Source organism: Gobio gobio, assembly GCF_949357685.1.
Source record: "Gobio gobio genome assembly, chromosome: 18".
Classification (NCBI taxonomy): Eukaryota; Metazoa; Chordata; class Actinopteri; order Cypriniformes; family Gobionidae; genus Gobio; species Gobio gobio.
Window position 1 is genome coordinate 4,533,114 of NC_137111.1, and position 15,066 is coordinate 4,548,179.

At 40.4% G+C, this 15,066-nt stretch overlaps 1 protein-coding gene across 1 annotated transcript in view; it reads right to left on the reverse strand.

Annotated features, from left to right (window-relative positions):
• The window catches only part of LOC307142568 (NACHT, LRR and PYD domains-containing protein 3-like), a 31,330-nt gene extending 17,219 nt beyond the window's left edge, over positions 1-14,111 (reverse strand). Inside the window, exons 1-6 of the mRNA XM_079843539.1 lie at positions 12,274-14,111; positions 11,298-11,327; positions 8,145-9,984; positions 833-1,000; positions 560-727; positions 290-460 (exon numbers count right to left, since the gene is read on the reverse strand). Coding sequence (XP_079699665.1) covers positions 290-460; positions 560-727; positions 833-1,000; positions 8,145-9,984; positions 11,298-11,327; positions 12,274-12,433 — 2,537 coding nt within the window. The 5' untranslated portion in view covers positions 12,434-14,111. The remainder of the gene's footprint in view (positions 1-289; positions 461-559; positions 728-832; positions 1,001-8,144; positions 9,985-11,297; positions 11,328-12,273) is intronic.
• Between the last annotated feature and the right edge of the window lie 955 nt (positions 14,112-15,066).

Below are 15,066 nucleotides of genomic sequence, written 5' to 3' on the forward strand. Positions count from 1 at the left end.
TGACAAGTATTCGCTAAGTTACAGTTTATTTTATGACAAGTATCAGAATGGATTTCATTGAGAGACGGTAGATCACACATCATGTTTGTTTGCATGTATTTAGCAAAAAGCAGAACATTTTGTTTTTACTGTGAGTGTACACAAATAAAGGAAGACATTTCACAGTTTTGAATGATGTATAACACTCATTTGAATGATTAAAATTGATGGAGTATTTTGAGTCTCTTTCGCACTAAGAAAAAAAGCGAGCGTGACCACCGACCCCAGGAGGTTAAGGAAAACCATTTACCTCAGAATCTTCAGGTTACAGTTTCTCTTCAGTCCATCAGAAAGAACCTGTACTCCAGAATCCTGCAGGTCATTGTTACTCAGGTCCAGCTCTCTCAGGACACAGTTTGAGGATTGTAAAACAGATGACAAACTCTCACAAGACTGAGCATTGAGATTACATATGGATAATCTGAACAAGAAAAACAGTAATTTCATACAAAATAAATTCAGCAGTGTGATTTTCAGTAATTAATGAAAAAAATATATTGAAAGTATTTGGAACTCAAACCTCAGTATCTCCAGCGAACAGCTCTTTAATCCATCCGAGAGCAGATTGACTCCTGAATCCTGCAGATCATTGTTACTCAGGTCCAGCTCTCTCAGGACACAGTTTGAGGATTGTAGAGTTGAAGACAAACTCTCACAAGACTGAGCATTGAGATTACAGGTGGAAAATCTGAACAAGAAAAACAGCAATTGAATACAGATATTCAGAAGTGTGATTTTCAGATATTACCTTAATGAAGGAAAATAAAACATTCTGAGTTTTTGAAACTCAAACCTCAGTATCTGCAGTTTACAGCTCTTCAGTACATCAGAGAGCAACTTCACTCCTGAATCCTGTAGGTCATTGTTACTCAGGTCCAGCTCTCTCAGGACAGAGTCTGAGGATTGTAGAGCTGAAGACAAACTTTGACAGGACTGAGCAGTGAGATAACACCCAGAGAGCCTGTGTAGAGAACGAAACAAACAGTGATATCAATGTGTCAGATCAGGAGGGGTTTATAATCTGAACTGCATGTTTGTACTAAATACAATGTAATGATACTTTAAAATATTATGAGGAACCGAAATAAGCACAAATGTCAGGGCATCAAAACATCTCCAAGTGCCAAAAAATGCCCCAGGGTCCACTCCTGAAGGTTAATTTTATAACTCTTCTGTGAATTTGTGCTCAACAATACAGCAAATCGTACATGAATGCAACTGATACAGTTAATCTCAAGTCAAGTCACCTTCATTTATATAACCCTTTTTACAATATAGATTGTTTAAAAGCAGCTTTACCGTGATAAAAGGAAATTAATGGAAGAGAGATTGTTTGGGCTGTATGTCACAGGGTGACTATTTTCGAACAGGGAGGAACTGGAAACGGAGCTCGAGTTTCCGTGGGGAGTGTTTTCGGCGAGGAACTGAGGAAGCTGCCGGTTCCCGGTGTATGGATGAATGACGGGATTGATGACAGGAATTGCGATCAGGTGTGTGAGCAGGAAGAACAGAGCGGTGATTGGGGCGTGTATTGCAATAGGAGAGTATAAAAGGGCATTGTGATTGAGTTTAAAAAAGGCAGACGGAAGGAGAAGACGGATGGGGAAGACAGAGGGGGGAGAGGGAACAAAAAGGAGTGGAGGAGAAGGAGGAGGAAGGAGAAGAAATGTTTGGACCCGGGCCAGGAAAAAGGACAGACTGAAGGAGGAAGTGAGGAACTGGAGTGAGGACGATCGGAATCTGTTGTGGAGGACTGTAACTGCATCGAGTGGTTTGCGCTTCACAGCCGCTGTCTATATCACCTCTGTATCAGCGAGTGGCGGACGAGACCCCATGTCTTCACTTTTTCTGTGAGTTGTGAGATTTGCAGTGCTTTATGTATACATGTGCACGTGTGATTACTTGTGTGGGTTGCGGTGAAACACGAGTGTGGGATTGAATTACGGAAGGCATCGGCGGTTCCTGTGAAAGCCTTTAATGTGATTGCAAATACTCATCTCTCTCTTCGTTGAATTCAGCTGTAGGAAAAACGCTAAAAGCTGTGAAAGCCCGTTGATGTGGTTGAAAATACTCCCCTCTCTCCCTGTTTGATTCAAGTTGCAGGACATGCTAAGGGCTGTGGAGGCCCATTGATGTGGTTGAAAATACTCGCTTCTCTCCCTGTTGAATCCAGTGGCAGGAAATGCTAAAAGCCGTGAAGTATACGTATCTTCTTTCTGTCTGAGTCCAGTGAAGGGCCTGCTACAAGCTGTGAGTAAGGAGCCTGCTAAAAGCTGGGAAGTATACGTATCTTCTCTCTGCCTGAGTCCAGTAAAGAACCTGCCAAAGCCGTGAAGTATCCATGTTCCTCCTCTCTGTCCAAGTCCAGTGAAGAGCCTGCTAAAGCCGTGAGTCAAGAGCCGGCCAAAGCCGTGAAGTATGCATACCCTTCTCACTGCCTGAGTCTAGTAAAGAGCCTGCTAATGCTGTGAAGTAAACGTCTCTCTCTGCCTGAGTCTAGTAAAGAGCCTGCTAATGCTGTGAAGTAAAAGCTTCTCTCTGTCTGAGTCCAGCGAAGAGCCTGCTAAAGCTGTGAGGTAAACGTCTCTCTCTGCCCAAGTCCAGTGAAGAGCCTGCTAAAGCTGTGAGCTTTTAAACTTAAAATAAAAAATGTGAATCTGCGAGAACAGTGAAGGCATGCACATAAGCATTAAGTGTTTAGTCTATAGGCAAGCTCGTTTGAATGCGTATTTCCACAGGCGCATAGTTTTTCTTTACAAAATGACTGTCAAATTACTTGTCTGGCATGCATAAAACAGCGTTTTTAGTCGTTTCCGATCATTTCGATAAAGTTTTCATCTGTACAGAGGGGAAGGGAAGTGAAGGAGACCTTCACAGGGGAGAGTCTAGAGTCTAATATCACTGACAGCAGTTCTCAAGTTATAAACACACTGAATCTGTCTTACTAAAATAAGGCAAGAACTGGGAGTAATATGGTTCTCTGAGCATGCTGTGCAGAGGATTTGACTAATGAATTGAAAATAAAGCTACTGTAATAACCAAATTCACAAGGAAAGGAAACATGTTTTTAAATTGTTTTTATGACATGTTCATAAGAATCCCTTAATGAAAACCAAAAATTAGGGTATTATTTCATTGGAAATAATTGGAATTTGAAAAAAAAAATCCAGATTTTTCAATAGAGGTGTGAATCTTAACTTTCCTTACAATTTGATTCAGTTAAAATTCAGATGGTAACGATTTGATTATAAAGTGATTCATAATACTGTCACATTTTGACTTTGTTTAGTCTTTTTTAGAGTTTGTTTTTTATTTGTTTTCAACATGTTTTCTACGGAGCCCCACACATGACGTGCAAGAAAAAAAGTAAATTGTTCTCACTTTACTAATTAGTTCCCTCGATTTATAAATCATGCACACATTTTACTATTTAGTTCCCTCAACTTGTTAAACCGTCCACATGATTTACTAATTAGTTTCCTCGATTTATAAATCGTGGACACGATTTAGCAAATTGCAGGAACAAATTAGTATATCGTGGGCACAATCTATAAATTGAGGGAACAAATTAGTAAATCATGTGGACGATTTAGCAAGTTGAGGGAACCTTCTTGTGTGTTGATTAGTATCAGGTCTCTTTTTACCCACATGTTTGCCTCCTAGGTTACTGATTAATTAGAGTCCTCGTATCAGGTGTGTCTTGTTAATTAGCTCCTCAGTTTTCTGTGTATATAAGCCCTCTGTTTCTGTTTCCTCTTCTAGTATTATTTTAGGTTGATGTGATTGCGTTTTTCCTTGCTATTATTCTGTTTATAGACTGACTGACTGAGACATATATATATACACTCACCTAAAGGATTATTAGGAACACCTGTTCAATTTTTCATTAATGCAATTATCTTATCAACCAATCACATGGCAGTTGCTTCAATGCATTAAGGGGTGTGGTCCTGGTCAAGACAATCTCCTGAACTCCAAACTGAATGTCAGAATGGGAAAGAAAGGTGATTTAAGCTATTTTGAGCGTGGCATGGTTGGTGGTGCCAGACGGGTCGGTCTGAGTATTTCACAATCTGCTCAGTTACTGGGATTTTCACGCACAACCATTTCTATGGTTTACAAAGAATGGTGTGAAAAGGGAAAAACCGAGATATGCAGCAAAGCATTTGTGAAGCCACAAAACGCACAACCTTGAGGCGGATGGGCTACAACAGCAGAAGACCCCACCGGGTACCACTCATCTCCACTACAAATAGGAAAAAGAGGCTACAATTTGCACAAGCTCACCAAAATTGGACAGTTGAAGACTGGAAAAATGTTGCTTCGTCTGATGAGTCTCAATTTCTGTTGAGACATTCAGATGGTAGAGTCAGAATTTGGCATAAACAGAATGAGAACATGGATCCATCATGCCTTGTTACCACTGTGCAGGCTGGTGGTGGTGGTGTAATGGTGTGGGGGATGTTTTCTTGGCACACTTTAGGCCCCTTAGTGCCAATTGGGCATCGGTTAAATGCCACAGCCTACCTGAGCATTGTTTCTGACCATGTCCATCCCTTTATGACCACCATGTACCCATCCTCTGATGGCTACTTCCAGCAGGATAATACACCATGTCACAAAGCTCGAATCATTTCAAATTGGTTTCTTGAACATGACAATGAGTTCACTGTACTAAAATGGCCCCCACAGTCACCAGATCTCAACCCAATAGAGCATCTTTGGGATGTGGTGGAACGGGAGCTTCGTGCCCTGGATGTGCATCCCACAAATCTCCATCAACTGCAAGATGCTATCCTATCAATATGGGCCAACATTTCTAAAGAATGCTTTCAGCACCTTGTTGAATCAATGCCACGTAGAATTAAGGCAGTTCTGAAGGCAAAAGGGGGTCAAACACAGTATTAGTATTGTGTTCTTAATAATCCTTTAGGTGGATTAATCCCTGCTGCTCAAAACATCATGTTCCTCACCAAATCAATGAGAAGGGTTTTAATAAAAATAAAGGGAAATAGGATTATAAAATGAGTCGATATGATTGATTATTTAATTAAATTACTTATTTAATAATCAAATATAACCTCTAATACAATGCGTCACCAACGCCGCCTCAGATGCGTGTTATTCAGAATGGACAAATAAACCCAATGAATTCATAACGATTTATTAAAATAGTGTTCTCATTAATGTTATGTAATATGACAGTCCTAATCATAGTTATAATTAATTGTACATTGCTATATGAGCGTGTGCTGAATGAACACCGGTACACTGAAGCTCTTTGCTAGTGTGTTATTTAGCTCAAAGAAACACATCCTATATGATATTGATCAGATATATACAAAATAAGCATAATATTACAAATTAAATCTCTACACAATATTATGCAAATGTTACATGCTTTTCGTGTTGTGCACACATTCTTTTTGGAGCAATGCGATGAAACAGGCAACTAAACCCAAAGAATTCACAACAATTTATTACAATATTGCTCTCTTTATAATGTTATGTAACATGACAGTCCCAATTATAGTCATTATTATATGAGCTGCGCGCTCTGAAGCTGATCACCAGCACACTTTACTACCTCTCTAATTCTTAACCAAATGCATCCTATATGAGATAAATCACATATAGATAGGCCTACACAAAATAAACACAAAATATTACAACTTGCATTTGCAGAAAATAAAAGGCTGTGAATGCACACGCAAACTTATAGTCATGATGAAGGTGCAACTCCAGCTGTATAATGGTCCCAAACATAACTCTGGCGCGCTCGCTTCATTTTGTTTTGCGGTTGAGCTGCACGCACTCACATGACCCTGCTTAATCGATGATTGATAAGTTTTATCGATTAAATGTATTATCGACAATTAATTGATCATCGATTAATCATTAACATCCCTAGTTTGAAGCGACGGGTGAGTACATGATGACAGAATTCACATTTTTGATTGAATTATAGGCCTACCTTATAAATACAGGAAGCTGAGCCTTGGTGAAAACTAACTCTATACCGCGAATCATATCTTTTACATTAACAATATATATTGTCGCATTTTAATATTGTGATATCTTGATATACGATGTATCGTTACATCCCTACCCCAGAGCAATATACGCCTCATTCTCTGTACATAGGGGCTGCTACAACAGCAGCTTCCTCCACTCCTGTCTCTACATTGAAGGCCATGGGCGCCTTCTGTATTCAACTTACAAAAAAAGCGAAACATGTTAAATATGGATATTTTTCTTACAAAAACCCATCGATTCGCTTCAGAAGGCCTTTATTAACCCCAGGAGCCATGTGGAGCACTTTTATAATGGATGGATACACTTTTTTGGTCTTAAAATTTTGGGCTACCATTCACTGCCATTATAAAGCTTGGAAGAGCCAAGACATTTTTAAATATAACTCAGATTGTATTTGTCTGAAAGAAGAATGTCAAATACATCTAGGATGGCTTGAGGGTGAGTCAGTTGTCTATCCCTTTAATAACTCTGTTTAACATCAAGCATGTCATGCACTTTATTTTCACATTCATGCATGTTTTTTTTGTGAAAACCGAAACTGGGTTGTCTGCCTTGTGTGATTTGAGAAAAATCCACTGATACATTCTTACTGCAAAATAAACGGGGAAATGTCTACTAGTCATAGTTATGAAACAGCTATTCATCCACATATTTGAACATAGTAAATGAGTGAATGTGAATGTCAAACCTCAGTATGTTCAGTTGACAGTGTGGACTCTTCAGTCCATCAGATAGATGCCTCACTGCTGAGTCATTCAGGGGATTTGCACTAAGGTCCAGCGCTGTCAGATTGGACTCTGATTGTAGAACTGAATATACAGTTTCACAGCATGTTTCATCGAGACCACAGCTGTCAAATCTGCCAAAACAGAACGTTTACTCAGAATATTTTCTGATGTTCAGTGTTTTGCAAATAGCACATTGTAACCTTCATAATCAGGACAGCAAGATATTTCACACAGTATTTTGACATTCAGTTGTTTAGTGATGTAGAATAAAAATGTCTAGGTTACTAATGTAACCCCTGTTCCCTAAAGGAAGGAATGGAGACTTTAATCATCAGTGAATTATGAATTGGGTTCTTTCCCTAGAGCCCATTCACCTTCACGTGGTAACAGAAGGAGCAATGCACGTTGGCTAGTGAGATTTTCAAATACAATACTCAAGTTTTTACTGAGGAGCTGAGACAGGAGGTACAGGAGATTCAGGTGACGGGTATTAACCTCTCCGTTCCCTACTTCAGATCTCTGAAGTAGATCCCGCCTATTCCAGAAGTGGATTCCATACTATAGAGAGATGGCAGGGAACTCTACCAAGGGAAAGAAACAGGCTCGCCAACAGGGAAGCTGTTACCATGGAGTTTCATATGGGATCACCTAAAGAGGGGAGTCACAACATATGGGCATCTACTCTAATACAGGGGCTGACCAACTGGACATACACACGAGTACTAGACATGGCGTCTGATGTCTCCGCCATATCTGACTACCGAGGATGCTGGAGGAACTCCAACAGGGTTCGCCATCAAATGCTACCTCAGCGTGCTTCTGGTCCAGACATGTGAGGCAGAGAGTGTGGCTGTCAGACGGGGCCAGAAAATTACCACATCCAGAAGTACAAGGGTGGAAAATACGTAACATCACACACCCAGCATTTGCTCTTTATTTGCTCTTTAATCTGAAATTCAAGCTCTTTAGTGTTGAAGCACCCAGGGGAAAGATGCTTGCAGTAGCCATGCACACTGAGCAGTCGCAACCTCCGCTGGAACATACCATCACACCAACATCCGTTGACCACAACTTTGATTGTAGAGCAGAGTGAAACAAATGTCCGCTCGGCGCCGAAGCGAAAGATTGATGTGAGTATTGCGCGCAGACCCTTATATACCCTGAAACGCGGGTGTGGTTTACGTTACAAATCTTACTAGCCAACGTGCATTGGCTCATTCTGTTACCACTTGAAGGTGAATGGGCTCTAAGGCGAGATCCCTATTCTTCAGTCACTGACAATTAACGTTGAACGCGACTGACTGATAGGAAACTTGAATTAAACAGGGGTCAGTTACTCACAGGGCCTTTCTGCAACATCTCACAGCTGGAACAAGTTTCGTGTAGCCGGCTTGTGATGATGTGAACCTCTTTGGGTCGAACTCATCAAGCACCTTCTCTGACATCAGCAGTACGTAGCTCAGCACTGTGCACATTGAAGATGAGAGTTTTCTTCTTGATTGTGCATCTGAACTGAGGTATCTCTGGATTTCCTCAAATAATGAATGATCCTTGAGCTCAAGTAAGCAGTAGAATAGGTTGACTGAAGCTTCATCTGCTTCATCTGGGATGTCCCTGTGTAGTTGTTCTTTAATATATTCAATTGTGTTTGTGATGCTCTTTGTGGTATCTTCGGTGTCTTCGGTGTCTTCTGTGTCTTCGGTGTCTTCGGTGTCTACGGTGTCTTGGAACAGGCCTTCGAGCAGGTTTTGACTGGATTCCAGTGAAATTCCCAGCAGAAACCGCAGGAAGAGATCCAGATGTCCTCTCCCACTAGTCATGGCTTTATCAACAGCCTTCTCTAGTAGCTCCTGCATTGTGATATTTTCTTCATGCTCATCAAAGAAAAACTGAAGCTCCTTCATGTTCTTGTTCAGGTAGCAGAGGAACACATACACTGCAGCGAGGAACTCTTGAACACTCAGATGCACAAAGCAGAAGACCTTTACTTCGTGAAGTCCATCTTCCGTCTTAAAGAGCTCAGCAATCATTCCTGTGAACTCAGTGTCTACATTCACATTAATACCACATTCTCTCAGATCTTTCTCATAGAACACAATGTTTTCCTTCTTCAGCTGTTTAAACGCTAGCTTGGCTAATTTCCTAATCATTGTGCAGTTTGATTTTAAGAGCTTTGTCCGTTCTCTTTCTTCTTGTTCATCGTACTTCTGGCTCTTCATGTTCATCTGTATCAGCAGGAAGTGAATGTACATTTCAGTGAGTGTTGGGCTGATGTTCTCTTCATTGTTCCCTACGAGAATATTCTGAAGTACTCCGGCCGTGATCCAGCAGAACACAGGAATGTGGCACATGATGAAGAGACTACGAGACCTCTTAATGTGTGAGATGATTCTGTCGGCTTGCTTCTCATCTTTGATTCTCTTTCTGAAGTACTCCTCCTTCTGTTGGTCAGTGAATCCTCGCACCTCTGTGGACAAACCTACATACTGAGGATGGATCATCTTATTGGCTGCTGCTGGTCGTGAGGTCACCCAGACGAGAGCTGATGGAAGCAGATTCCCCTTGACCAGATTTGTGAACAGCACATCTACAGATGATGTTTCCTCAACATTGCTCAATGTTTCGCATTTAAAATTCAAAGGCAGGCGACTCTCATCAAGTCCATCAAATATAAACGCAAGTTTACATTCCTCATATAACTTTGATTTTTCCATTCCTTTAAGTTCAGGATAAAATACCTGTAGAAATTCATGGAGATTGACCCGTCTGTCTTTAATGCTGTTAATCTCTCGGAATGGAAGCAGGAAAACACAGTCTATATCCTGATTGGCTGTTTCTTCTGCCCAGTCCAGGATGAACTTGTACACAGAAACAGTTTTTCCAATGCCAGCGACTCCCTTGGTCAGCGCAATCTTTTTTTCATTTTTTTTCTTTAGTGATTTAAATATATCATTGCAATTGATTGGTTTGTCCTGTATTGGTTTTTTCTTGAAAGCATCATCAATCTTCAGAATCTCATGTTCATGATTGACATCTTTCATATCTCCCTCTGTGATGAACAGTTCTGTGTAAACCTCCTTGAGATGTACTTCATTTTCTTTCTTGCACTCAAAAATACGTTCTGCTATTTTCTTCATGTTGGTTTTGTGAGTTCCCAAGAAGTTTTTCAGAATCAAATCCTCTGTTATAAAAGATTGGTGTAAGTAAATAAAACATGAGGGAAAGCAAAAACATATTTCATTTTTTCATATTTTCATATTACAACAACTTTCACACCAGAATCTGATGAGAATTAATTCAACATATTGTAATTCAATTATTGTTAAGATTATTACAGCCCAGATGCCTCAGATCTTCCATTTAATTCACTACATTTTGATAAATATATTACACTCATGCAAGGGAATACCCTTAAGCATTCAAATCAGAAATCAGTTATCCTGGCATATATACTTTTTAATGCCTAATTAGTAAACTCAGTACAGAAGATAGGGTTTGAGGAACAACTGGCAGTGATTACTCTAGTTCTTGTATGCAAGGTTTCCTGGTCATTGCCAGTCATATCTTGGGGTTGACTGGAGTATTTGGCTTTTGAAAAGGTCAGTGATTCTGTGTGGTTAGTTCCGGTGATACAGTACATCATCCCTCACAGTTCAACTCCATCCTAATATTAATAGGGAGTATCTATTTACACCAAGTGCAAATAGCGTACCTTGTTGGCAAGTGCTATTCACACTAGTTCCGTCTAACAATGCCTGGTTGGGCCAAACAAGAATAAAAAAAAAGATGCACATGGTTCAATGGCTTCAGTGGCGTAATCAGTAAAGTGTAGGCTTAAGAATCTTGGTTTTGACACGATCAACCCAGGTTCGAATCCGGAATATTCTTCCATTATCCAGAATGGCACCACATTTATACCTCAGCCTGAGGCTTATTATTTCAATTTTGGTATGAAGAGGTCTTTACATTTGCACAAAAAAGGACTTTTTTTTGCTATTAAAAAACAAAACTAAAAAGCAAGCCCAGCCCAGGTGAGAAAAAGTAACGCAAAAGTAACGCAAAAGTAACGTAACACATTACTTTTCTTAAAAAGTAACTAAGTAACTCAATTAGTTACTTTTTATGGGAGTAACGCAATATTGTAATGCATTACTTTTCAAAGTAACTTTCCCCAACACTGGCCGCTGCCATATTAATAGCCCTGACCTGTCCAAGCACTGCATGGCAGCATTTAGATTTAAAAAGTCATAAATAATTTTACACTAACTCTGATTTATAAAGTGAAAATAGGGAAAAACATCCATTCATAGACTCCGCCTTTTGTGTGCACACAGACATTTAGGATGAACCAGGCCCCTGGATTGGTGTCCAAATTCAAAATACACCTGACATGTTTAAATCACTTCTGAAACACTTTAAAAAGGCTGACAAACACAATGTTTACATCTGTCTGTGCAGCGTAGCCTTAATAGAGTACAACTGTTAAGACTGTACCTTGCTCTTTTGTGCATCTCTCTGTTGTCCCTGGGATTGTGACGAGAGAGAAAAAAAGGGAAGTAAAAAAATATGAGAAAAAAAATATACAGATACACAAAAGAAAACACTGTAGCATTTCTGCCTTTGAACAATATGACCATAAAATGAACTGTGAGATTTAGAGGCCTCCTACAGCCCTTCCTTTTGTTCTCTTCCTGAATGTAATATAAGTCACCATTCACTTCCATTATGTTCAGTCACCAAAAGAGAATGAAGTGAAGAAATGTCACATAGCCTCTTTTGTATTTTTCCATAACTTAAAAAAAACAACTCCTTATACGTTTCTTTTCCTCTTGTTTCTAGACACTTTGTTTCCATTTGTTTACTCGCACAGTAACTACTAGCTGGCCTCTGTTACACTCACCCCCATCTGGGTCATGGCACCAATGTAACGTAACCCCTCCTGTTCGAACCACCCGCTCCAAGCGAGGTGCGAACCCGGGTCCGCCGGTATGAGAGTCGGACGCTCTAACTAGGAGGCTAAAGGCTGCAACCTCTAGTGTCAGTCACTAGAGCACCTCTTGAGATCAGATGAGTGAGGTTTACTCGCACAGCAACTACTAGCGGGCCTCCATTACACATATTTGTTATTTCCAGCTGTGAAATGATTCCTTTTATGGTTTTATCTTTGTGCACGCTCTGGAGGGCAACATCCAGGATGGAGTTTCACTTTTTTTATGGAATATAAATTGTGTAAACGGCTCATTAAAGATTGAAGATTTGGGACATGATTCTGTTCATGTGAAGATTGTTCCCACAGCCGCAAAACATTGATGATTGAGAGGGGGTGAAAAGCAATCTTGCTAATCTAATTCTTACATGAACCGTTACTGGAAAAGGGTTCACAATCACTGAGCATTATTTCACTTATCAAGCTACTAACCGACTGCTACTAAGCAGTGTGTCTCAGTGAGCACAGCTATAGTGATAGTACCGTTTCCTGCAGTGTTGTAGTTGATGGTCACTGGGCCTTTGATGGTGTTTCCAGCAAGTACAGTAGCATTTACAGATGCTCCCGTCTGAGCATTAACACTGACTCCAGTGTAAGCACTGCTGCTCACCTGGACTGGAATAGAGACAGAGATTACTGACATTCCCTAAATTTTTATAACTGATGACAATACCAATTATTTGCATGTTTATGTGCCTGATAACCGATATACTGAAGCTATATGTATTTACTGGTTAATTTCTGTTTTTGACAATTATAACAACAACACTGAATTGAACAAACTGTTCTCTTTCAAAAGCTACATTTAATGCTGCGCTTGATTTTAAGCGCTATGGGGAAACAAGTCTTCGCTTGAGTGGTAAACACACCAAGGAATTTGGCTTAAATAACCTCCGATGATGACGTCATTGTAATGGTCACATCAGAGGTTATAAATAGATGCGTGACAGGTGCACTCATCTAGACTGGGTAAACCCAGCCGATTTGATTTCGCCCTACAGCTCAGGCTGGAAATCTGGACATATTTCTGTCCTGCTTCTGTTACAAATTTGCGAGAAACAATCACAAAACAGCTTATCCACCTGGCGCGCTATTGGCGAGTTTAACACAATGACGGAGAGAGACACGATGGATCGTTGGTCTGATTGGTTGAAGGACTTTCCAATTGCGTACAGAGTCATTTGAACTATTCCCGTTGATCACGCCTCTTGTGCAGGAGAAAATACGGAGCAGACGCCCCAGACCAATGTTCACTCTTTAAAGATTAAAGTGGATCTGGTGATAGCCAGACAAGCGCTCATCAGGTCTTTTTGTCTTCAGACCTATATTGTGACTGTGTGTGCTGAACAAACTTTCTTCTCTAACTTTCCCTTTGTTAGGGGTTAGTTTTGCCAGGCAGGATCAAGCGTTTTCATGCTCTCTTTCTCTTTCTCTCTCTCAACGAAAAGACCCGCATGATTACTGCATTTTGTGTCTGGGGAAACGTCATGCCATGGCAGCCCTTGAGAACGCAGTGTGAGCACTGTGAGATTTTTTCTGTTAAAGCGCTCCGCTCCAGGCTCGCATTACTGCAGGAAGAACGAGCATGTGCGTCCTCTATGTCATGGGACTAGCGTGTCGATCTGCATGATGAGCAAGAGACGGGTCCATCCCTTTCTCTTGCTCGTTCACCAGATCGAGAGGTCCTTCAGTCTGCTTCTAGAGTGCATTTAGGCACTTCTTCAGACCGGGCTGGGGACGCTGGTTCTCTTGTTGACAGGGATACTGAGTGTACTGCCTCTGAGCACTCATCGGAAAAAAAATATGATGAGTTACTCGAGGTGGTCACTCGTGCTGTGGACAGTCTTCAGTTAGACTAGCCACAGGAACAAGAGACAATGAAAATTAGACAACAGATTTATGTTGGTTGGCCAGGGGGAGGCATCAGAGAGGCAATCCCTTCCCTTCTTTCCAGATTTACACACAGAGCTATCTAAATCTTGGAATTAACCCTATTCTTCTCGTGTCTTCGTGCCTAATACGTGAATTTATTTGATTATCATGGGTGCGAAGGCACAAGGTTATACGATGATGCCCCAGGTTGAAGAGACACTCGCAGGTTAAATCTCTCTAAGGCTATTTTGCACCTTCACCCTGACTATCTTCCAAAAGTCCTGTTTTCGACCATACATCTGGTTGTCTTTGAAGCCTTCTGTCCTCCGCCGTTCACGTCGCCAGAGCAGGAAAAACTCCAATTACTGTGTCCAGTTCGTGCTCTTCAGGTTTACGTCCACCGCAATAGCCAGTGGCGTAAGTCAGATGCTGTGCTTCATTCCTGCACTGAGGGCGTGTCCAGGACATTCTTCAGACAAAAAGACCTGATGAGTGCACCTGTCACATGTCTATTTATAGCCTCTGAACATTTTGAAGACATTTTTCCCCATAGCGCTCAAAATCAAGTGAAGCATCTCGTTCCAGCTTTTTCAGGGAACAGGGTTACAATCAAGTAACCTGAGACGCTTTATTTAACACTTATTAAATAGGCTACTGTAATTTCTGCTGTTTCACTCCCTCAAAGCAAACAAAACAAAACACATCTATCAACTCCCCATTAATATAAGAATAAATATAAGCATTCGTTTTAAACTACAGTTTTAAACAAGTTTACTTAATGTTTGATAGGCTAGTAAAGAGAATGGATCACGCAGGAATATGCAAACATTGTCAGAAAAATGTACAAAACAGCGAATACATCATCACAATGAGTGATTCCATCTCATCTGGCATGTTATCAGATTTATTAATAATGTTTTTGTCTGTCTCTATACCTGCTGACAGAGCATGTTTTTATCAAGCCTATGCGTTTACACATAACTTTTCTTGCGGAGATGATAATTATTTTCCACAGAGCTGTAATTTAAATGAGTGGATCTTGTTAAAAGCTGCATACGGCAGCCATGCTGAAGCATTTCCTGAGCATCAGTCGGCACTATGCGCGACTTCACAAGACTAATGATGAGAAAAGACAACAGAGAGAGAAAATTAAATTCAGCGCTTTTATTTCCAACATGCACTCATTCATGGCTGTTTTATTTAATTAATGTAAAGTTGGGACATGACTTGATGGATTATGTGACTCTGTGAGTTTGTCTATGTTTTAGTGCAAAGTTTAAACTACATATCAAGCATTTATGTAACATATCTAATTTGTGCATTAATGGCTGTTTAATAATTTAATAAAAATAAGTTTAATAAAAATAAAAGGGATGTCACTTTTTTTACCCTTGAACACCATTG